The sequence below is a fragment of the Mus caroli genome, unplaced genomic scaffold (genome assembly GCF_978045245.1).
Source record: "Mus caroli unplaced genomic scaffold, Mus_caroli_1 scaffold_12, whole genome shotgun sequence".
Taxonomy (NCBI): domain Eukaryota; kingdom Metazoa; phylum Chordata; class Mammalia; order Rodentia; family Muridae; genus Mus; species Mus caroli.
This window is the reverse complement of record NW_028227267.1, coordinates 72659902-72684296: the sequence shown is the minus strand read 5'-3', so window position 1 is coordinate 72684296 and position 24395 is coordinate 72659902. Positions and strand designations below refer to the sequence as shown.

The following is a 24395-nucleotide window of genomic DNA, read 5'->3' as shown; positions in this document are numbered from 1 at the left end:
TGAAGCACCAGCGCCCCAATCCCTGCCTGTCCCGAGGTGGTCAGGAAACAGTCAGAGGTCACCAGGCTGGGTGCGGCTGCGTCCCCACCCCCCACGCACGCACAAACGCCGGGTCGCCCGTACCCTATGCCCCGCAGCGTTCGATCTCAGGACCCGGACACCCTGGGCCACGGTGCCCTTGGCTCGGCGCGCGGCTCTGTGTCAGCGCCCGCCTCTCGCTTCCCGCCTCCTGCCTCGGTGGCCGCGCAGGGTAGGTAGCTGGGGGGACCGGAAGGATGGCGAGGAAGTCGGAGAGGGTTTCCTGAGATGAGAGATTACTTCCGTCCGCGCGCTGGCCTCTCTCTGGAGCCGGCTGGCTGGGGCTCCGGGAGCGGGGTGCGCGGGGCTCGGCCGTGCCTTGCCACCTGCAGCGCCCGGGCAAGCCGCGGGGCCCTGCGGCTACGGCTCACCCCGGCCATCCTTGCAGGTGGGAGTCGAGAGCATCCCCAAGCGCCCAAGCCATGGTGGCCAAACAGCGGATCCGGATGGCTAACGAGAAGCACAGCAAAAACATCACCCAGAGGGGAAACGTAGCCAAAACCCTGGTAAGGCGGGGGCGGCGCCGGCCGGGCCGAGCTGGCAGGACCCCGCGGGGCGGGGCGGGGCGGGGCGGGCAGGCCGTGGGCTCGGAGCCAGGCCTCCCGGCCCCTCCTCCGGGGTCCCGCAGGCTGGGGGACCCAGCCGGGCTCTGGGGGGCGCAGACTGCTCTGCTTTCTCGTGGGCGGAAAGGGCTCTGGTTGGTGGAGCCTCCCCAAGAAAACCATCGTCCTTGAAAAAGGCTATAAGCTGCATCTTAGGAGCCAGTGAAGCCAACTGGGCTGGGAGCCTAGTAGGTGAATGAAAGAATGAATGAATGAACGAATGATAGAATGCCACTTATCCCCAGCTTCCAGACTCCGCCCCTGGACTCTCTCCCCACCCCCATGCTAAGGTTTTTCTTTCCACCCTTTTTGTGATCATCTGTCTCTTCTCCCTGTGTGTGTGTGTGTGTGTATGTATGTGCGCGTGTGTGCGTGTGCGTGTGCGTGTGTGTGTGTGTGTGTGTGTGTGTGTGTGTGTGTGTGCGTGTGTACATATATATTATATATATGGTTTAAAGTAGGGCGTGAGATTCCGAGCTACATTTCTCTTCACCTTCCTCTTTCTCTTGCAAAATGAAGCCGCCTCAGCCAACGCTTAAGTGCATCGTTACTGCCTATAATTCACCGTGTGGATTCTGGCGCATTATGATGCTGTAACTGTAGCGACCAGCTTATAGCCCGAGGTCCTTTGCTCCCAGACTGTGTATTCAAGCTTTACCCCTGGAATCTTAAGTAAACTGTGTACCTTAGGTGCAGAGATTTCCTTTAGGAAACCAAGTTATCTGCTCCAGAAAATGTCAGGCCTGTGACTTTGAACCATCCGAGGCTTGAGTGGGTTGCATCGTTGCGAAGAAGAACTGGTTTGCAAAGGCGCCTGGAATCTATTATCCCATAAGATTATGGGGAAGTCCAGCCGAAGCTTGGGGTTTGTCTGGAAACGCAGACTTGATGAGGCAATGCCTTTTAGCAAAGAAATTATGTTGGTTTGATTAACTGAGGGGAAAAGCTGGATGTGTAGTCATCACACCGGAATTCTTGTTAAACCAAGCAGAATTGTGGCAGAGAAGCCATGGCGTCAAACTACTCAGAGCTTTGTACACAGCCCCAGGCTGAGGTAACTCTTAAAATCCCTTCTTTTGGGGAACTAGAGCATTTAGCTATGATTGGAGGGGACAAAATGCCAAGGCGCCATAGAATGGGAACCATATTTTTCACAGGAATCTGTTTCCCTTATGAGGTTTTACTGGGTCGGGGCAGGGAGCCATTGCCCAAGTTGGCATTAAAGGCAATTATTTTATGCTCAAAGTAGATCATTTTTTCCTTCTCAAGGTGGCATACCTATTTGCTGGCATAGTGGAAATAAGTAGCTGTGGCTCTTTCTAATGAAGGAAGGAATCTGAGTTCAGATGTAAAATGAAGCCGGGCAGTGGTGGCACATGCCTTTAATCCCAGCACTCGGGAGGCAGAGGCAGGTGGATTTCTGAGTTCGAGGCCATCCTGGTCTACAGTGTGAGTTCCAGGACAGCCAAGGCTACACAGAGAAACCCTGTCTCGAAAAAACAAAAAACAAAACAGATGTAAAATGATCTCAGTTGACAGCTTATGTGGGGGCGAGGGCAAGGACACCAAGAACTAATTTGCAGGGCTATTTTCTCCATCAGTCTCTATGAACTTGAGAGAATGTTAAGGGCCTAAAACAAAGCAAAAAAAAAAAATCATTGGCTTCAAAATAAGAAAAGAAGATGGTAAACCGCCATGGAGTGGATATAACTTGCCATCTGCAATCCAACTCAACATTTCCAGCTACATTTAAATTATATTTAATGTATGGCATAAGTGCATTTGACAGGTTCTGCTATACCATGGATGGCCCTCCTCAGCAGTGCCTGGCGCCTCTGAGGACCTGTAATTGACCAGACTTAATTCTGTAATGAAAGGCTTCAAAACCATGCCCCAATAGATGTTTGTTTTCAGTTGTTTTGAAGGGTCTTTCGGTTAGCCGTATTGTAAGTGGATCGGCATCCAAAAAGAAAACAAAATTTCTCTCTGTAAATCCTGAATCTTGTTGTTTTAATTACAAGTCCAACATGGTTATACTCTGGTAGAAGTTGCTAGGTTATTTCTCTGTCAGTGAAGGGAGCCAATTCAAGTCAGATTAGATTTGATTAAAGACAGGCTTACTCAGGTGTTCTTGGGCGAGTTCACTGGCCCCACAGAAGGAGGCTACGGAAGTCACCATGGGGTGGTGGGGAGTGGAAGGGTGCATATAGAAGAAAGAGAGGGAAATAGGGAGAGGAGAAACCAAAATGTGTGGATAATATATAGGGAAGAGCCTCTGAGAGAAGGGCAGCCCTGGCCCAACCTCTGGGCTGGCAGGGTTGGGGGCAGGTTATGCCAGGTAGGGATTGAGGGATGCTGGGAGACCTGGAGGCCAGGTCTGCTTTGATATGCAAAATATGCACCTCAGTCCCTTGTCCCCTTCTGAGGCCAAACAGGAGTGACTAATTCTGGATAGAAATGGGAACAGATTTGCAAGTTCCAGTTGAAAAACCAAGCTCACTGTTCCGAAGTCAGCCTCTGTCACTGTATGTGGGCAGATTAGCTAATGGCTTTGGGTAAATGAATGTTTTTCTCCCAGATAGCAGATTGAGACAAGAAACAGAAATGGCAGGGCTGTTTGGGGATTGGACAGTAGGAAATCCTCCAAGGTGAAAGGGACTTCAGATTGTAGGATTCTGAACTGCCCAGCAAGGATTTTATCAAAGAAAAAGACAGCCCTTCATGTGTTGGGCCCTCATGTCTGAGGTGAGCCTTGCTCTTTACAGAATCGCTGTAGAAAATCTTTTCCTCTGTCTTTTGCAGCAGTATAATGGTGCTTATAATGGTGCTTGTCCCAGTGGGGTTGTACTGGCACCCTTTCCAGGAAAAATTACGACTCTCTGAAGGGGATGCACTGGTGTTAGGATCAGCCTGGTGTTCCAGAGCTCCGAAAGCCCACAACTAATTTCCATTCACTGGGGAATGTCATCCAAAGGGTTTTGTATTACATACACCGGGCTACAAGATGTCTAATTTGTGTTTAACTGTAGGTATAAAATACAGGACTCCATTTGGCATCCTTAGTAGCCCAGTGATTCATATAGAGATTCGTGGATTCCCTTATTGGCTTTGTTGGGCACAGAGCTGAGGTAAATCGTTTCATAATGTACTGTGAGTTCCAACAGTGGCAATGGAATTGGCGTCTGAGAGAAACGAGGACAGTAAAGTTCTAGAAGAGAGCAGGGAAGGGCCAATGTCACACTCTGCTCAAGTGACTTTAAAATCTCTGTTGTTTGCTTGGTATGAGTTTTGCCTAATCTTACGTGACACACTAAAGCTATACTGTGAAATTCTTAAAGAAGTGCTGGGTTCTTTTCTGGTCCAAAGCAATGACCTATTATATTATGACTCCCCAGGAAGTACGCTGGTCAAGGCCAAAGAATGAGTGGCTTTAATCTTTAGTCAAAATAGACCTGTGGTTGACACATTGATCTCTACTTCAGTATCTAGTAAGTAAAATACAGAGAAGACCCACTCGGTACCGTCAATTACAAAGTCTTACTAAAAGGACAGCTGAGTGTGTCACTCAATTGGTAGACTTGCTTGCACAGCATGCAGGTCGCCCTGCGCCTCATCCCTAGCACCATGTAAAACTGGCAATGGTGTCGCATGCCGGTAATTCTGTTCGAGGACAGCCTGGACTAGAAGAAAGCCTGTGTCAATAAATAAATAAATAAATAAATAAATAAATAAATAAATGGGCAGTAATCTTTGTAGACTCACATTTTACCTGACCTGTGAAATCACATTTCATGAACCATGCATGCTCATTCTTAAATGAATATTTATTATCTTCTTTAAGTCTGTGACAGACTTTGCTCTGCATTGATACCTCAAAGAAACTCATTGCCAGTCCTTGTGGGGCCTCCAGTATAGTGGAAAGATGGATATTAAACATGTTCGCAGGGGAGTCAAGAAATCTAAGCTATAAACAAATCTCAAGAAAATGTACTTGGTCATACAAATGACATGCCTGAGGCAAAAGCCTAAGAAGGTAATAGGTGATTTGAGACCTAAAAAATTGTGGCTTGATCTATCAAAAGAAGGAGAAAAAGGAAGAGGAAAATAAAATCCTATGTTTTTTCAGTACTGGGGACTAAGACCAGGGCCTTGTGTGTGCTAGGCAATTGCACTACCACTGAGCTATGTAATGAAATATGGCTGTCCTATGTGGCCTGTGCTGGCCTTGAATTTACTGTGTAATCTCAAATTCACAATTAAACTAACCTAGCCACCTCATTGCTGAGATTCTAGGTATGTGCCAACAGCAAATGAAGAATATTATTAAATATAAGATGGCAGTTATCAATAAATACAGCATGTCTTTGTAGCTTTAATACAAAGAACTTTTCTGGGAAGCAAATTGAAGAAGGCTTTTTCAGTTTTGTTCGGAACTTTACTAAAACTTGGCGCAAGACGTTGGAAGATTCTGTCGTGCACAGCAGCACCATTCATCTTCTTTTGGAACACTAATAGGGTGCACCTCCTAAATGTGTAGCTGCCAGAGCTGCAGGGACACGGACGTATTTCTGCACGTACTTTATAATGTTGGGTATATATTCAAATGTTCACAGCCTTTCATTGAAACCCACAGCTTGAGTTTGTGATTTGCTCCGAAAGCAAACATTTACAGATTGTCCTTTTTTTACCTGTGTGCTTCTCTCTGCGTGCTCCTTAGCTTAGACTGACTGCAGCCTATCTTTTGCTGAAGTTATTGAGGAAGCAACCCCAGTTTTGTGCCCTGCCCCATTCTTTTCTTGATTCTTTTGTTGGATAAGTCCCTGCTTTTTCTGGCATCTTCCCTAAAACGTGAGTGTGTTATGTTCATTCATTTGGTCTTTACAGGCATCTGCACACAGGCCTAAGGGTGTTGGCAGAGGGAATATTTGTTTTATACCCTTGTGTAGCTGCGAGTTTAGCCGACCGCATTGTGCTTCGGACCGGTTGCATGTGCAACCCAAGAGCTGTCTGGATTCTCGAATGAAAGACACACACACACACACACACACACACACAGCACATCAGTTGATTTTAAATATGCCTTGACTAGCTCAAAGGCTGGTCAGTTCTAATCCTACCTGTGGCTAGCATACATTTCCCTCCAGTACTCCTGGTTCAATACCTTCTACATTTATGTTTTATCTTTGCTACCACATTACCTTCTAGGATTACCCAGAGGGCTGCATTCCCTACACCTACATTTTTGGATGCATTTTCTTCTGCAGCTCTAAATCTGACCCATCTGCCTCTGAGACATGGCGATCTCTCTCTTCCTCTCTTCTAGTTCCTAACCCTTGCAAATCCCCACATTCTGCCTCAATCTATCTGCCCGGCCATTGGCCATTGGCTCTTTATTGATCGATCAAAAACCTATTGGGGACAAGGACCTTCAGGATTTGGACACACAGATTCCCAATTTGGGGGCTTGGATTAATTCAAAGCATTAGAACCAATCCCCAACGCCCTGCCTCTTGTTCTGAGAAGAGCATCAGGCATGCCAGGCTCTGCAGATGCCGCCGTCCTGTTTGCCAGTGTGTAGGGACTCCTCTGAGTTGTAAGCATCAGTAAAGCTTGCCAGCTCTCTTAGAATAGGTTGCTCCTTTACCATCCACTTCCCAGAATGCTTTTATGGTTACAAGGGCTTTCTTCATTTTTAATATACTGATGTTTTGGGGGAAAATGTCTGGTTCTTCTGGGAATGCACAGACACAAGAATGAAAGGTGAATCTGGTCATGAAAGACACCCAAGCTCAGTAATGAACTGAACCCCATCTCTTACTCAGAAACAAACTTTGAACCTCAAATTATCAACTGCAAAATAGGAATAATAATAATAACAACAACAACAACAATAATAGTAACTCTTGCACTGAGCCATTTGGACTCACACGTGGACGACCTGGACTATGCTTTCGACAGAGCGGCGCCGTTATTGTTAATATCGCTCCCCTTTAGAATCACCATATACACCTCATTCACCTCTATAACATTTTAGAACACCAAATTCATAAATAGTAATACAGTAATAAATGACTTGTTCTACAGAATTCCGCCCAGACTTTTATAACTAGCTTTACTCAGCCATATAAACCCACTAAGAGCTGCACCCAGTAGGATCCCAAGAGTCTGTCACTCATCCCCAGTAGGCTCCTCAGCATGTACAATACCTAGCAGCACCCTGTAAATGTTTCCCAAATCAGTGAACCTAACCTTAATTTTTCTATTCCCTTACAGAGGCCACAAGAAGAGAAATATCCTGTTGGGCCATGGCTGCTGGCCCTGTTTGTTTTTGTTGTCTGTGGCTCAGGTATGGTATTTCACTGAATTATAGCCTGTGTTCTCCGCTGTCCTTGAGAAACCATGTTTTTGTCCACAACCTAAACACACAAAGAAGTATTGATTTGGGGTTCAAGTTCATTGCAGCCTTAAACCTTAATCTTTATGGGCTTTTATTTATTTTCTACTCCAAGTATGGCGAGACAGAGTTCATACACTATCAAATCATAGTCATAAAGTGATTACAAGAAATTAAATGTGTTATAGATGCTGTGAAGGTCAGCTGGGTTGTTCGGTGGACACACAACCGAAATACAGATTTGGAATAGAAAGTAGAATATTTATCTGCCCAAGATAAATCCACATTCCAAAGACAGGGAGAGGCCTTAGTTAGGCCTTGGCGCATTCTGTAGAAATCTCAAACAGAACGGATTCTTTGACCTAAGCCATAGATACAGGTCTCTTGATAATTTGGGTTGGCAAGTTCAGAGAGCTGTGCTTAAACACTTGTGAATACGTGTACATATATACACAAGGGACATGAGCAAAGACGGAAAGCATTCAGTTTCTGATTGAATGCTGTGAGTGGAGCCTCGCTCTGTGTACTAAGTTTCTACAGTCCTGCTAAGTGGATATTACTTTATCTAAATGCCAGGGCATATCTTCAGGGGTCCCCATCCTTCTCTGTCACCTCTGTTTCTGAGGACAGGGGATGTAAGAAGTCTGTGTCTTCCTGTGCATGCTTCGGCATCCCACCAAGACACACTTGTGCTCCCATATCAAGAGATGCCCATCACTACTGGTGGCACAGCACCTTGATCTTCAAGAGATTGCTTTCCCATGGTTACAGAATCTCTTGGGGGTGGGTAGGGGCAACATCTGAAGCACTTGGGGATATCATTGCTTGTGTTTGAAATATTTTAAAGGGGACTTGATGTTTCAAGAAGAGAAAATTATCTGCTTGAAAAATAAAAATTCTTAGCCTTGTCAGATTTCCCTGGTGGGAAGCTACCTAGTATATGAGTGACCTCATAACTGATTTGAATGCATCTATTCAATCCATGACTGTTTCAAGGAATGAGGTGCCTACTTCCCAAAGAAGGAAAGGCTGTCACGATCCATGCTGGAATGTATGCATACTTGGGTGGCTAAGGCAGAAGGATCATCAGTTTGAGGCCAGCTTTGGGCTACACAGAAAGTTCAAGGCCAACCTTGGCTGCACAGTGAGACCCTGTCTCAAAAGCAAGAGCAACAACAACACAAAACTCTATCCTCACTCTCTTCTGTGCATGCAGATGTCTTGAATATGACTGCCTGGTAGATCCATCTTCAGATGGAACTCCTCTGGCTGACTCAACCTGGCCTCAAAAGATGTGTGTTCTAGACCCTTCTTCCAGATACACCCAATGTACTTTCTTACAGTACAACATTAGCAACTTCAGAAGATAGCCTAGAAGAGCTGTGACCTACAGAGGCAGGAGGATTACTACCACTCTTGATTGTACTACCCTGCTTCTGTTACCATGACCTGATTTCCAGTCTAACCCTCATACTTTTGAGCCAGGGCCCACGAGCCATCAGCTCCATCCAGTCTTTCTTCACCTTAGTTGCTGGCCTCAAAGTACATCTGTGCGCGTCTTTACCCCCAAAAAAACCCACATCCCCCAACACACCCTTTCCTTTTCCCTGGTCCTCATCTCTTCAAATGACATCATTTCCTTGCTGATTGTCTATCTCCTCCCACAGGAACATCCAAGGGAAACAGTGTTTCCTTCCCACCGAGTTTGTACATCCTACACAGTACTTGACACATAGCAGTGAGTGCTGCGGTGGGTTAGTGGGTGGCGGATGTGTGGATGGATGGCCAGATACCGCTCATACTACAGATACATACCTGGTTCACTTTTCAAGTTCTAGTGTAAAGCTATATGATTTGAAAACTTTTGACTGTTGGCTGTCTTTTCACAGTGGCCAAGTTCACAAATGTACGTGAGAGGTTTGTTGACTTTGTGATCTATTATGCAGTATAGTCAGTAGTATTACATGGTGTGGTCAACAGGTATCTGTGGTAACATTGTACACAAATGTAAGAGACTGTGTTGCAGGTAAGCCCTGGTTCTTCCTCCAAGCCCCATGCTCCCATATAGCTAGGCTCCACTCTGACTAGATCATAACTAAAATACCTATTTATTTTAGCCTACATTCTGCCACGTGGCTGGCTACCTGTGCTCAGGTACCATGTGTCCATCTCATCACATTTTACCCTCGGACCTCCTGCACCTGGCTCTATCCCAGAATCTTATCTCCTCCCAGACATCCCACCTTACGTTTCCTGTCTAAGCCACAGGTCATAGGCTTTTAAATTGACAGGTGATACATCCTTACAATACATATTCTTTTTCCAAGATTGATCTGTTAATATAGCACCTCCCCCTGCATGGATATATTCACCTGGAATTCACAGCCTCTGATGTTGTGCCTAATTTTTCACTTAGAAAATGAAATAAAACAAACCTTTGCCTTAAGGATGCCAGCCTACATTAAAAAGTTATCTGTGCTCTTAAGCTTTATGACCAGGATATAGACAGATAGGTTTTGAACTTTGAGCCTCAAATATAATTATCATCTCCCAGTGCTATGATCTCTGAGCAGATTTTATACTTCCAAGTCACCAATGAGAGGTCTGGACTTGGAGAAAGTCGTGGGGCACAGTGAGGCAGCCTTCCTCGACTTGACTTTGAATGTCTGCACCTTGCAGCCTTAAAGTCTGGCTCTATGTCAGGTTTTGGAATGCAAACTCCTTAGGAGCTTGTGGACACTGTAGGGGTGGCCAGGACGGGAGCTGGAGCAGCGCAGGACACAATACCCGAGATTGACCACATTAGCTCAGCAATTGTGGATAAGAGCCTTCCACAGCACACAGGGCTGAAGAGGGACCTTCCTGCAGTTGAGCTGAGTAAGCACTCAGACAGACTGGGTCAGGAAGGTGAATCTCACAAGAGGGAAGAGAATGTGCCAGAGGGACATAAGCATCCCACAAGCCCAGTCCCAGGACCCATATCCCCGTTGCCCGAGTGATAAGTCGATGATCTGCAGCCAATGCATGTTTCTTTTCTAGTATCACATTTTCTAGTGAGGACACTAGCTCTCCAATGTAGTTTGTCTGGCACAAGCCAGTTAGAGCATTCTGGTCTGACCTCCTTTTCTCAAATCCATGTGCCTTGCATAAATGCCACATGTCTATGACTCTCCTAGAGTCCGGTCATGCTCAGTGACCAGCAGTGACTGTTGCCTATGCAGGCTTTGTTTTGTGCCTCCCCTTTCCCCCGACCCCATGAGCTTGTTAGGTCCCTGGGATATGAACCTATAAGGCTCAGAGAACAGACTTACTATACCCACCCATTTCCTCCCATCTTTGTGTTTCTATTGGGGGATATTGAAGATAAAACCCAAGACCTCCTTCATGTTAGACATTTTCCCACTGCGCTACCTAACCTGCCTTCTACTGTCTGTATGGCACCCAATTCAGTCTCTCTAGGTAGACCATTTTGCTTCTCTACATAGGTGAGCTATGATGGCCAAGATGCTGTTCTTTGTCTCCTCTTAATGTGCTGCCATCTCCCCAAAAGCAATGGCCCTCATCTCTTTTCAAGTTACTACTAAAACTGGTACACATCTCTCTCTCTCTCTCTCTCTCTCTCTCTCTCTCTCTCTCTCTCTCTCACACACACACACACACACACACACACACATCTCTCTCTCTCTCTCTCTCTCTCTCTCTCTCTCACTGGCCACTGCTCACACAACAGAGTCACGTCACTCTTCCCAGCTTGTCCTTGGTGCATACCACGCCATCTTTGTCTGTGGCCCTTTCTAAACAGAACTTGTCATGAAAAACACAATTGTTCCCTCAGCTCTACAAGATTAGTCATTCATCTCACAGAACCCTCCCAGCACTTGACTTTCTCCCTCTTACACCCTTTAAGGGTCACAGACTATAAGCCCCTCCCCTCTCGTCTCGCCATTAGAAAGGATGTGATTCTTGTCAACTCTAGCCCTTGCTTTAGTGATGTGCCTTCCTCCTGACATTAGGATGCTACACACCCTCATCCCTGAAGTGTCTGCCTCAAGTTCTTGCTCTAAAATCCAGCACGGGAAGCTGTTCTCCTCCTCCTCACGTCTCATTCTAGTACACGCAAAAGTGCCCGCCCCACTCTTGCCCACCACGCTCCTTCAAGGTGGTGGAGTGTCGCTCGGTGAAGGGGTCCCACACTTTTGCACAGTCACTCTGCCCTTCTCCATCTTCTGCTGCTTCTTTGACTATCATATACCCCTGGTGTAGGCAAAAGTTTTGTCCCACTAAGTTTCCGAGACAGCTTACTGCCATCGGCGAGCTCCTGGGGTCTCTCTTAATTTGTGTATTTCCATAGAGACACTGAGGACACGGTAAGGACTCAGGAGTGACGATATTGATTGTCTATTCTCTTCCTTGGAAAGTCTCTCGACTTCCATTCCCTTATTTTATTAACCTACTTTCCTAGCTGATGATTGGTTGAGCAAAGTGCCCTTTTTAGAAATAGTGTCACAGTGCTGGTGGTAAATAACTATTCGGGTCAGGCTAGTAATAAAAAACACATTGACTGTTGTTTGTTTACTTGTTTGTTTTTGTTTGTTTGTTTCTCACTGTAATCTCGGGGAGAATTAGGGGTGTCAAGGAGCTAGCATTTAAACCTATGCTCATTTACTGGTCCCATTATGTGGAGAAGCTGGTTAACAAACCTGAGAGTCTGGCATAACTTCTCAGTGGCCCTCCTGTGGGCCTTCCTCATTTGGGGCATTTGCCCTTTCTGGGGTCCGCACCTGGAAGCTCCAGCACAGACTCACATCAAGGAAAAGCCATCACCATCCTGAGAAGTCAGATGACGCAGAAGACCTCCCAGGGCTTCCTGAAGTCACCATCGTCTGAATCCCACCAAACCTCCTTTTCCTTCTTGCCAGACAGCTGGCTAGAATCTCTAATAATTACCAGAGGAAGCACGAGAGCTGAGGCTGCATAAGTGCACCTGGGGAGTAAGGACAGCTCCACTGCAGATGGGCCCTCGAGCAAGGACTTCTCAGCAACCCAGTAAGAGCCCTGGGAGTGAAGGACAGTAACGAACCTGCCAGCCATGAGGATTCTCTGGTAGTTAGATGAATGACACCCGACAAGTTAGTACCCTCTCCGTATTGCTTTTCTTGTGGAGAGATGGAGATAAGAGCTGGGCATGGTGGTACTTGTCTGTAATTCCCAAACTTACCCAAGAGGCTGAGGCAGGAAGATCATGAGTTTGAGGCTAGTCTTGAGATGTAGTAAGACTGACTCAAGGTGGGAGGGGCAGTCTACCACAGATGTTGAATAGTTCTGGGGATCTGGCTCACTACAAGCCCAAACCTGCCATCACTCGTTACCAATACCAGCATCTAATGGAAAATGTCAGTCCAGCTCTGGAGGGCTTACCTCACGTCTCCTTCTCGCAGGCTGTGGATCTAATTGGCAGGCCCAGCCTCAACTTTCCACTCTTGGTCTATCAGAAAACCATCAGCCCGCATGCCTGCTGGCCTCTTGCTTCCGAGGATGAATGAGAGCCATTCTCAGGGCTAACAGTGTTTCCCTGTAAGCTAAAACATAAACACTACCCCCACCCAAGAGAAAGGAAACATCACTATGTGGACCAACCTCAAAGAATAGTGGTTTATACTTCAGACAGCATACAACACAGTTTCATTTCCTTAAAGGAATGCGGATACACTCCCGTCTTGTGTAGTTTTCCATGTGAGATTCAAAACAGTGGGACACGTGTGTCCCTTTGAGACTACAGTTGCCCAACAGGGACATCTCTGGACCATTTCTTGCTTTGTTACATCTTGTTAATTTAGTAGCTGGCTTTATTTTTATTAATACTATATAGACTATATCTGAAATGTAAAACGTATTTCTCTATCAAATGCCTGCTCTTAGCCTGGGATTTGGAAGTCCTTGAGCCTGCTGAACTAGCTAGATTTGTTTCTCTCTGCTTAATCTCTTCAGGTACAGACCCATATTGAAGCCTGTGGAATTCAAGTGTCCTGTGGGAGGTTTTCCCCACCCCCACCCCCTTTGTCCCTCTTTTTATCTTCTCCTTCAGGCAGGGCCTCTTTACTGAGAAGTGTCTCTTGCAACAGTCAATCCTGGCTTTCCAAACCATTAACTTGGAGGACTGCTTGGTTTTTGTTTTTGTTTTTGTTTTTGTTTTTGGTTGGTTGGTTGGTTGGGTTTCTTTTTTTTTTTTTTTTTTTTATCTCAAGGCTCACAGACAAGCATCATGCAGAATGTCCCTCTGTGACTTTTCCCTGCAGAGATGCTGTCACCCATATACCCCAGCTGCTATCTCCTCAAGTCTCTCGAAGACTTGAAGACTTGCAGACTTGGTGCTGTCCCCAGACCACTGGTGGGTTTCCTTGTGACTATTGGGTGCATCAAACTATAAGTCCTAGCTTCCTCCTCTTCCTCTTCAGTTAGTGTTTTTAACATTGTAATGCTGGAGACCAAACCACAGCCTCAACACATATTTAGGGAAAACACTACCACTAGGCTATACTCCCAGCCTCCCGCCCACCAAACCTCCAATAATTAGACAATAGGTAGCAATTGATTAGTGACGTCTGCCACAAACATGGTGTGGTCACCAGAGCCAAAACCTCTTTGTAATCTCTGGACTAAACTTTTCAGAGAACAGCTATGTTCAATATTTTCCACTTTCGTCCTTGACCAAATAAATGCCTCCTAAACATTGGCTCTTCTCTTAATATGCTATCTGGGCAGCTTTTTAAATGTAGACTTAGCATGTGCATACTTCCGGTGGTCTTACAGTGCTCTTTATCTCTCCTGAGCCCAGGGTATGATACTGTGCAGTGGCAAAGAGCAGCAGTCTGGGATGTTCTCTTTGAGGCAAAGATGTATGCTATTCCATCCTCAACCGCATCCTGTGCCAGCTTCAGTGGAGCCACTTAGTCCCCAGCATCCTTTGCTTCTCCCAGAACCTCTTACATGCCAATCAACACCTCAGTTCCTTCCCAGGCTATCCTTCCCTTGTGTATTCCTAATTTCAATTTTATTTCTCCTCTCTGTCAAACCTTAGTGTTCATTTCCTAATTAGAAATTGAGAGTTTTGAGGGTTTCCAAAGCCTGGGTGTTCTTGAGCTTCCAGATCAAAGGGAATGCGTAGTGGATAGCATTACCCAATGACTGTCATTTCCTCTGTCGTTTTCTGTATTGGATAATTTTCCAGTGAGCGTGTATTTTATAATCAACCATTTCTGAGAACAAAACCCTGGGTGAGCACGTTTTGGCCCTTTTTCTTTGGAAGGCTGAGGACTTCTGCTAAAAGCTTGATAAATTAAACAGCAACTGGTTAATTGAAGTGGTGGTGTGGTTGCTGTGTGTGTTTGTGTATGTGTTTAGATACACGTATGTTAGGTAATGTGTAGGTTTCTATATGTGTCAATACATGTAGATTCTGTGTTTGTATATTTCTATACCTATGTGTTTATGTATAGATGTGTAGATTTCTAGGTGTATACATTTATATATACATGTGTTTCTGTGTCAATTTGTTTACATGTGTATATGTTTATTTAATTGTAGATTTACATATATGTCTGTTTGTGTCTTTCTGGATTTCTGTGTTCCCATGGGTTTGTGTCAGTATATGTATTTGTGCATCCATGTGTATTTTGCTATATGGTCTTATATACATTCTTATATATATGTTTAGGTTTCTATGTGTTTGTGAATGAATGTGTGATCATGTGTGTTGTATGCCTGTGTCTATGTCTGTGTGCATGTGTACAAGATGTGTTTCTGTGTATGTGGGGTGTGTGTGTGTGTGTGTTGAGGAAGGTGTCTGCATATGTGTCTCTATATATAATGTCTATGGATGTACATGTGTGTGTATGTGTGTGAATACGTATGTGTACCAGTGTGTCAGCATGTATGTGCCTATGTGTGCCTGTGTCTATATATCTTTATGTGTATGTTTATATGTATGTATCTCTGTGGTCTATGTGTGTGTGTGTCTATGTATTTATCTTTGTGTGTGTGTAGGCCTGCTGCCCTGTGTTGCTAGATATTCTGATTCTCCTATTTGTAGATAGCAGCAACCATCTTTGCTCACCAAACAGTAAATGGGACCTGGCTTTCTCACTGCAGAGTCAAAGCCTTTGTGTGGAGCCTGCTCTGTTTATTTGGTGCTGCACAGCCAGCTCCCCTGCTTCTGGGTGGGGACAGTGATTTGTTTGTCACTTGACTACCTGCACTTTCCTCCTGGACTCTCCAGGGACTCTGCCTGCAGGAGTTGGGGGTGGGGACAGAGATAGCATATCACAGGCAGGTCCTTTTTCAGGGCAGCCTGTTTAAGAACTGATGTGAAGTGATTCTCTGAGATGTTCTTGGCAGGGCCTGAACTCTTTCCCCGGGCCCCGTGTCAGATAGTCCACCTCTGTCCTTGAGTGGATGCCCTGGTAGACATCCATTTCCTGGCCTTCCTCAAGGCTGGCCTTTTATGTTCAGGATGATGTGGGGGAGGGAAAAGGCAGAGTCATGAGTGTGGCAGAAACACATGGAAAGACAAAGAGCTTCTCCCCTTAGTGTCTTCTGCCCTGTACTCCCTGTCTAACCCTCATGTGATCACCAGCATTGTGGTGACACGTCTTTGAGCCCAAATCTCAGACACCAAAATAGGACCTTTTACAATAGCTAAGAAACTCTTTTGTGAAAGGCGGCTGTGGCTGCAAGCCACTATGTGGACAGAGTTAGCTCAGCTACTAAGAGTTCTAACACCAACCCCAGCCTCTGCTGAAACCTGGTCCAGCCACGTACTTCCCAGCTGTGTGGCCTTCCAAGTTACTGACCCCCACTCTGTTCTTCAAGCCTGGAATTGTTAAAGAGGGTGGAGTGGTTCTGAACTCACAGCCCTCCCAACAGCTCCTTCTGAGAGGGTCGACACCTAACATATAACTACTCAGAGGCAGCAGGTGATGGCTTTATGTAATGAATGCCTCTGCCTCTTCTTCACTCGGCCTCCCTCCCACTCACCCCGTCCCCAGTTAGGTTCTGATCAAGACTAAAATGCTTAATTAAACCTATTTAGTAGCCCTGCTTCATTCTGGTACAGTCATGCATGGTGGGGGAGTTACCAAACAACCTGCCCCATCTTGACCAGCTGCATCTAACATGGACAGAGGGAACCTATTCTCTGCTTCTAAAAGGAACGCGTTCTGATCCAGCCGCAGCGCGAGAGCAAGATTTGTTCCTACTATTTCACTCACCGTTTCCTGAGGACTCACTGTGATGCTGGGCTCTGTGTATTTTCTTTCCTAACAACACCGCACCCAATGAGGAGGCTACTACACCCTTTCCCCAGACCATAAAACTGCTACACATAGAGAAAACCAGCCAGAATTTCCTATCTAAAAATTGAGATAGCTAGTTCCCAAACCTAATTCTTCCAGACTCCAAACCCACGTGGTACCATGGTCTAAAGGTTAGCATTCTGGACTCCGGGACTTCAAACCTCTGCTTTCTGTAGTCCCACATTCCCTCTCATATTTTCCTAAAAGTACCGTGGAGCAAAAGTTTGCTAACTTTAGACCTTGCATATGACTACATTGAATAGAGTTAGAACATCTTCAGGATTCTACTGCCAGCAAACTGTTTTCTAAATAGCCCAGATGTCTAACCATCTGCTTCCAAATGCAAAGATAGTTCCCCAACCACAGGCTGCTCTTTCATTGGTTCCCTGCCACAGGCTGCTCTTTCATTGGTTCCCTGCCACAGGCTGCTCTTTCATTGGTTCCCCAACCACATGCTGCCCTTTCATTGATTCCCCTGCCATGGGCTGCTCTTTCATTGGTTCACCAGTGTTCCCACTCCCCTCCTTTCCTGGAAACTTGCTCCAGGATAGACTTAAATCCCCAATGTTTGCAGGTTGACTACATAAATACTGGCTTTTCCTGGAGACTGCCAGAGAAAGTCACCCCAGAGACCATCATCATGAGGTGCATGAGAACCGGCCAACCCCAGAGGACCAAGACCGACGGTCTGGAGGAGACATCTCAGCAGCCATCGACTCTCCCAAGGTGACCTGTGGCACTCTTCCCATGTGCCCCTGTGTAGGATCTCTTTCCGGGAGGCCATCCCAATCTATGTTAATAACACTTGCTTTTTGACACCTTCCTTCCCTAACCTATCTCTGGCATCTTTTTAGTCGTCTCTGGAACAGCCTGTGGAAAATGGCACCTGCCTTGTACCTTTGTGTTTCTCCCTCTAAGAGCTTACTGGTTCAACTTTGCTCTGCCTTGAATCCTACACTTCTGTTTGTCTTTCAGGGGACCCATGCTTTTCTTTAACCAGCTTTTCTTCATCTTTTTTCTTAATAAAAAATAAAGTTTGATTTCTATAGTTCTTATCTGCCTAAAGGATATTGAACTGGCCTGCTTTGATCTCTTCTTGGCAACTCTCTTGATCTCTCTTATCATTAAGTATTTCTCTACAATAAAAGTGACCTTGAACCTCCTATTGGAGCAGAGTCCCAGTTTCTGCCTCTTTCCTATGAGACATACCCCAGGGGTTCATGCATTTTCATGGCTACAGCTACATCTTGCTGGGTCCATTTCTTATCTGTCTTGAATAATGAAGCTGCTAACATGGATACACTAGCATCTCTGGGGCGTGTTGACGTCTGTGTGCCCACAATCAATTTATATTTCCACCAGCACTATAGAGGTTTTTTGCTTTCCCCACATCCTCACCAACATTTGCAGCATTTGTTGTCAGTGGTGTTTTCTTTTGTTTTTGTTTTTTCCTTGATGATAGCCATTCTGATTGGAGAGAAGTAAGACTCTCAAAGCAGTTTTGATTTGCATTGCTTTATGGCTAACGAGGTTGATCAGTTTTTGAAAGGCTTAACAACTGTCTGTTCGATTCATCTGCTGATTTATAGATGGGGTGGGATGGGTTTTTTTATTGTTTGTTTGTTTTTTGTTTGTTGATTGTTTGTTTTGGTATTTGATTTTTTTCTAGCATCCATGAAAGAATGTCGCAACACATTCTTAGGAGAGTGTGCCATACACTCGTGTTTAAGATTGTCTGCTCTAAGCCAGGCGTGGTGGCTCACGCCTTTAATCCCAGCACTCAGGAGGCAGAGGCAGGCAGATTTCTGAGTTTGAGGCCAGCCTGGTCTACAAAGTGAGTTCCAGGACAGCCAGGGCTATACAGAGAAACCCTGTCTCGAAAAACAAAACAAAACAAAGATTGTCTGCTCCAAGGTGTCAAAGACATGCTCTCTCTGGAGGAAATGTCTTCTGAGTTTATGGAGAAAGTAGGCATGTGGCAGGAGAAAGCACAGATATCAGATAGAATAACCTGGGGCAAGCTCTGTGGCTGAGCCAGGGAGTTTTGGACATCACGAGAAAGCCCCTGTACAAGGGAAAGACTGCCCAGTGACTGCCCAGGCAGGCAGGGGCCAGAGTCTGTAGGTCATGGAAGTCCTGTGGAGAAGTCAGCAAGAAGTCATTTCTGGTTTGCTTTCTAACAGGGACTAATACCATACTATCTGCCTCTATTTAAAGGCTAAATCTAAGTACCTTGTAGAAAAGGGATTGAAGAAGAGCCAAAGTAGAGCAAGTGGAAGTCATTGTAGAGTTCAGGAAAGGTGGGGGGTGGGGGACCAGAACTAGGAGGGTCTCTGGGGTGATGGAGAGAAGAATATTTATCCCAAGATCCTCACGTAGAACCCATAGGTCATCGTCAGTCAGAAGGTCCTAGATGACACTGGAGCTCGGGATTTACATACAAGGTGTAAGATGATGTCACTAATTTATCAGCGTGAAGACAAAATGAGAAACCCCATCAGTAGCTAGATACTAGACAGTGGAGATCCGCTGCTCAGGGACATTGTGAGTGATCACCGGCTGACCGTCCAGGACAGGTGACCTCAGGAGAAGGACTATGACAAGGAGAGACAAATCACAAAGGTTGTGGAGGAATTCCAGTGCGCAAGCTCTGTGCGTGGTGGAGGAAGATAACCCCATAAATCTCTCGGAGAAGAAAGAGGCAAAAAGAAGAAAGACCTTCTAAGCGGTCTAAGAGGCCAAGACCTTCCAAAGGACAAAAGAGGAGCACTTCAGGAGGGAGCACCCAGTGTAGGGAGGAGGGGAGTGAGATGAGAAGCTGGAGGACCATCTTCACACTAAGTGATAGGAGAGAGCAGAAGGCAGATGAGGGGCGAGGTGGGAATCAAAGGTAAGGGCTTGAAGAGGATGGCTTTTAGCAGCTCCTTAGACGTATAGACCAGCTGCATCGAGATAGAACATCTGGTACATTGAAGCATGAATTGGTTGAAAGAGGGGAGGTGAAGAACTTTGAGCCGTGAGCATCTAAGGTGATGGTTCTCAACGTGTGGATCCTGACCCCTTTGGGAGTCCAGTGACTTTCACAGAGATTACCTAATACCATCAGAAAACATGTTTCCATTATGATTCATAACAGTAGCAAACTTACAGTTACGAAGTAGCAACAAAAATATTTTTATGGTTGGGGGTCACCACAACATGCGGAACTGTATTAAAGGGCTGCAGCATTAGGGAGGGTGGGGACCACTGATCTCAGATCTCTGAAGGTTAGGATCCCAAACACAGATAGGGAGACGTGGGGTCTATTCACTCTGGAAGTCCCTGCTCCTGCAGAGACTTTCCTGAGTCTGTTTGTATGCTGCCCAGGGCCTGATGGCTGTCCTGGAATTCCTGCCTCACTGCCCTTTCTTAGCATGTCTCTTCCCTCCTGTCTAGCCTGCCCTCCACCCCACTCCTGCAGCCCATTCGTTAGGCTGTTTTCTCAGCTTTGCTCGCCGCCCTCTGTTAAGTTATTAACTTGTCAGGGTCTAGACTCCCCAGTTCCCCTCCTCTTTGATCTCACTGCTGGCTCCCTTCCTGTTTGTAGCATGGGAAGTCAGCCTTCGGAGCAAGGGTCACTCAGCAGGGCCGGGTTGGCAGGCACACGGAATTTCAAGCAAAATAATTGGTATAAAATGGAGAAAACTCCTTGAAGCCATCAGTGCAACTGGAATAAGAATAATAAACACCCACATCTCGCCACCGTCTCAGATGCGAACTTAAAATAGACTTCAGTCAGTTCTCCAAGAGGGAGTTGTTCTGTAGACAAATTAAAAGTTACAAATAATTGGCGTGCTAACTCAAGGCTTCAGTTAGGATCAGATATGACTATCAAAGAATATTCAAATAGGTAGATTGTTTTAATATAAGTCTTGGCCCCTCCAAGCCTTACCAACTTTGTCTAAGATTCCTTAGACCAATAGTTCTGACAAAAAGAATTGAACAGTCTGATCCTGACCTAGAACTTCTAAAGTCATGACTTAATATGAAGTTTGAGCTACTAAAGACATAGCCCATTTCCTATCCAGTGACCTATGGCCCACGGGTCCTCAGATGAAATTTAGGAAAAGGTAACATTTTTAGCCTTAACTGTGGGCAGGTAGACTTTCCCATAGATGACTCTGTTTATTCCTGGGAATCTATGGTTTTCCAACAGAGAGAGTAGAACTTAGAACTGTAAATCCTCAGAGTTTCTGCCTTTCCAGGATGCAGAGAGCATGTTAGTCCTATTTTCATGGGTATGCAAGGGTCAGTGGCCACTACTAACTCAGGCTTCAGTTAAGATCAGATATGGCTAGCAAAGAATAGGGGTCAGTACTGTAATAGGAATACAGGTTCAGGGTCTAATCTGAAACGTCGAAACCCAGAATATCCCCAGATCTAAAAACTTCTGAGGGCTACTATGACCCCATAAGTGGGAAATTCTACATTTGACCTCATGTAATGAGAAGGCCATAGATAAAATTCAGGTGCAGTCAAAATATTGTATAAGATGATCTTTAGGGGATGAAGAGATGGCTCAGTGCTTAAGACCCCTTAACTTACTTCGAAGTACCCACATCAGGCACAGGCACCTGTAATCCCAGCTCCAAGGTTCTGATGGCCTTGTCCAGCCTCCAAGGGAACCAGCACAGACGTGGTGTGCACACTGATGAGCAAATACACACACACACACATACACACACGCATACACATACACACACACCACACACAATGCATACACACACACAGAGTTTTCTTTTAAAGAAATCGTCATAAATATATGCTAGGTATAAATGAAACATATAAATTTCATGTCTAGACTTGTGTCTCATCCTGTAGCATCTCATTGTGTATGCGTGAACCTCAAATCTAAAATTAAAAAAGAAAAAAAAAGTCTGCAACATATCTGGTCCCAGGCTGTTCCAGAAAGCAGCAGGTATGACGACATACATTGTATTTTCGGTGTGTGAGGCGCCTTCAAACATGTTATATTGCTTAATCCCATGATAGTATGTACTTGCTTCTGGGGAGAAGGAATAACCTAGTTTATTTGTCCACTCACAGAGGCTGGGATTGAACCCAGTTCCATTGCAACATAACCTTCTGGTTTTTGTAAAATCACCTTGCTTGACAAGATTTGCATGACTCTCATCCCAGAACATGACATGCATGTGTTGTTTTGTTTTGTTTTGTTTTTTCCTAGTGTGACTGAGTATCTAGCTCCCTAATGCCGTTCCCACTGAGTCAGATCTCTGCCTGCTTCATCTCCACATCTTTGTCAGGCTTGCTGGGGAGGACAGAAACATCAGGTTTTTCAAGTGTTTAAGTTCTGGTGAGAAACGTTCCCACCCAGAGCCAGCCAAGGTCCCAAAATTAGCCAGGACAACCTGTGAGCAGAGCCAGAATTAAATAGTGTAAGTTGCTGTCTATACAATCCTAAATCCATTTAAGCTTAGTCCACAGTGGCAAAGTTACTGCTTGTGAGGCAGTAGTGTCAGGGATGTGACCAGAGGCAGCAATCAGGAGACACAATAATAAGAGACTGGAAGGAACCATGCTGGTGGTCAAACATTGTATCCTCCTAAGGATACCACAGCAAAGGATTGTTACCTATTGTGTCTCATGGTGAGAGGTATGTATGTTCATGAAGAGAGACTATTCATGTCATGATTAGCTTTTCCAGTTCAGGAAGATGATGATGTATATGGTGCTTCTAGAGGAAAAACTTCCCCCCAGCGCAAATAAAATAAAATAAAATTAAAAAAAAAATCACCAACACTTTGTTTACCTTAAATCCGGCCACCCAAGGGAGATTTCCCAGGCTCCCCTTTGGCATTTCTTCTTGTCTCCAAGCGCAGTTTGTGTACCCATTAGGACGTTGAACATCCCCACTGCAAAGTCCTGAGACTGGAAGTCTCCCGAGTCTCAGCTTCTTGATGAAGATGTGATGATGCCAAAGGTGGAAAAGTCAAGGCAGAGCTTTTCTTCAGCCACACAGTTCTGTCGCATAGCGTCACCTTCAGACTCCGAGGTGTATATGAGACATACTTGAATTCCATGTTGAGGCTTGGGGCCCATCCCTAAGAAACCTCACTGCATATGCAAATTTTCCAAAATATTAAAAAAAAAAAAAAAAAACCTGAAATCTTTACCACTCTGGTCTCAAGCATTCGGGTAAGAGCTTTCCAGGTGCCTAGTCCCCGGAGGTGAGAGCACCCCCAGACGACTCCTTTTCTAGGGGTTCCTGAGAGCCCCGCTTGCCACTGGTCCCTTAGGAACTAGAGTTTCCTGGGTATTTCCTAGGGTGACTTTGTGCCAAGAGTGAACGAGAGTCATGACAGTTCCGTGTTTATTCTTGTTTTATACAGTGATTAAATGAGATTCTACCCAGCCTCCCTCTAAAAAATAGAAATTAATCATATTCAAGTACCTGCAGTTTCTCTTCCGGTTTATCATCCTCATTAGCATTAAGAGCCACCAATCACTGGGGAAGGTGTTTTTAAAAAACAAAAAGAGCAGAACAGAACTTTCCTCCCAACACACACACACACACACACACACACACACACACACACCTTCTTTTCCTGAAGGCCAATAACTAAAACCAGGTTAGGTGTTACTTAACCACTTTCCCCCCAAATACGCCAGGCCCCCAGAAAGTTCTCTGTGAGCTTCAGGCTCCCACTCTGTTCCCAGTACCAACAGCTCAGATAGTTAAAGGGGGAACCCCATATTCGTCAGTTTTGCCCACACTGAGAAACAGCGGGCTTCAGAGTCACAAGGAAGCTGGAAGTCAGATGTGCCCCGGGGGGTCATGGGCAGCAGAGACCAGTCTTGTGTGTGTGCTCCAAACACCTGGCCTGCCCTCCCCCGCAGAACTGGCTGTTTTACAGGTCATGGCCGTTTTAAAAAGACAGACTCACTGAACTGCTTAATGCAAGAGTTTCTGCACGAAGGCCCACATCTCTCTTCCCAGTAGCCCGGAACGTAGATGGGGAAGGAGGCCAAGAGAATCTTCCATGCCTCAGGGATTTTTGGCTGCAGCTCCTGGTAGAATTAGCAAAAGTTATCTATTAATCCCAGAGGCATCCATCAACGGCCAGAGCCAGGCTGTCTCTTTGAACGAAATTCACTGACACCCCCCCCCCCTTGTTAACGGATCTAGGAAGTATCTAATCAGGTCTGAGCCAGCCAGCGAGGGGCAGGGTCAGCAGAAGCAAGGCTGCTGGGAGGATTGGGTTTCCAGCGTTAGCTGTCTGGTTTCTGAGCTGTCTGTTTTCTTTCCTCTTCCAGCTATCTTCCAGATCATACAGAGCATAAGGATGGGCATGTGAGAGGGCCAGGAAGTTGTATGCGGATGCCCTCCTGCTGGCAGGTGAAGGACCACTGAGGCCTTCAGCCGGTCTTATAGGAAGCAAACAAGCCATGGGTGATAGAAAGGAGGCCCCCTGTTCCCTCCCACTCCATGGTGGAGGTCAGACCAAATTGCCTTCTCACAAGACATCTCCGTGCATCTGTGTCCTCCAGCAGAAAGGACTCTGCTCTTCTGTTGGCTGATTGGAAGTCACGTGGAGGGGGGGTGGGGTGGCGGCAGCGCTAGCTGGCTGGCTGGTTCCCCGGGTTTCACTGTGGTGTGCATGTGGCCCTCTGAGCGACCACCCCTTTACATCCTGCCAATCAATCTCTTCTGTGTCAGGAATTGGTTTTACAAATAAATGTCTTCATTCAACCTTAATACCATGTGCGAATTACTGAGCGAAAAACAAACAGCAAAGGGGGCCCAAGAGGGACTGGCCAGGGGCAGGTGAGGACTGGGTTAGGCAATGGGGAACCAGAGCTGGGTTTACCCGGTCCCCACCCTGACTCCACATCATTGCTTGAATGTAGTTATAGGCAGCTCTGATGGTCTTGCTTTTGTTACACACTTGTTTTTAATACGTGTGTTCATAT

General features: G+C 45.8%; 1 protein-coding gene across 1 annotated transcript; it reads left to right on the top strand.

Annotated features, from left to right (window-relative positions):
• The first annotated feature begins 258 nt into the window (after window positions 1-258).
• Window positions 259-24174, top strand: Serp2 (stress associated endoplasmic reticulum protein family member 2). The gene is made up of 3 exons (XM_085828787.1): window positions 259-584; window positions 16999-17150; window positions 23739-24174. Exons 1-3 carry the CDS (start codon window positions 501-503, stop codon window positions 23833-23835), a joined length of 333 nt encoding a protein of 110 aa, XP_085684913.1. The 5' UTR covers window positions 259-500; the 3' UTR covers window positions 23836-24174.
• The last annotated feature ends 221 nt before the right edge of the window (window positions 24175-24395 follow it).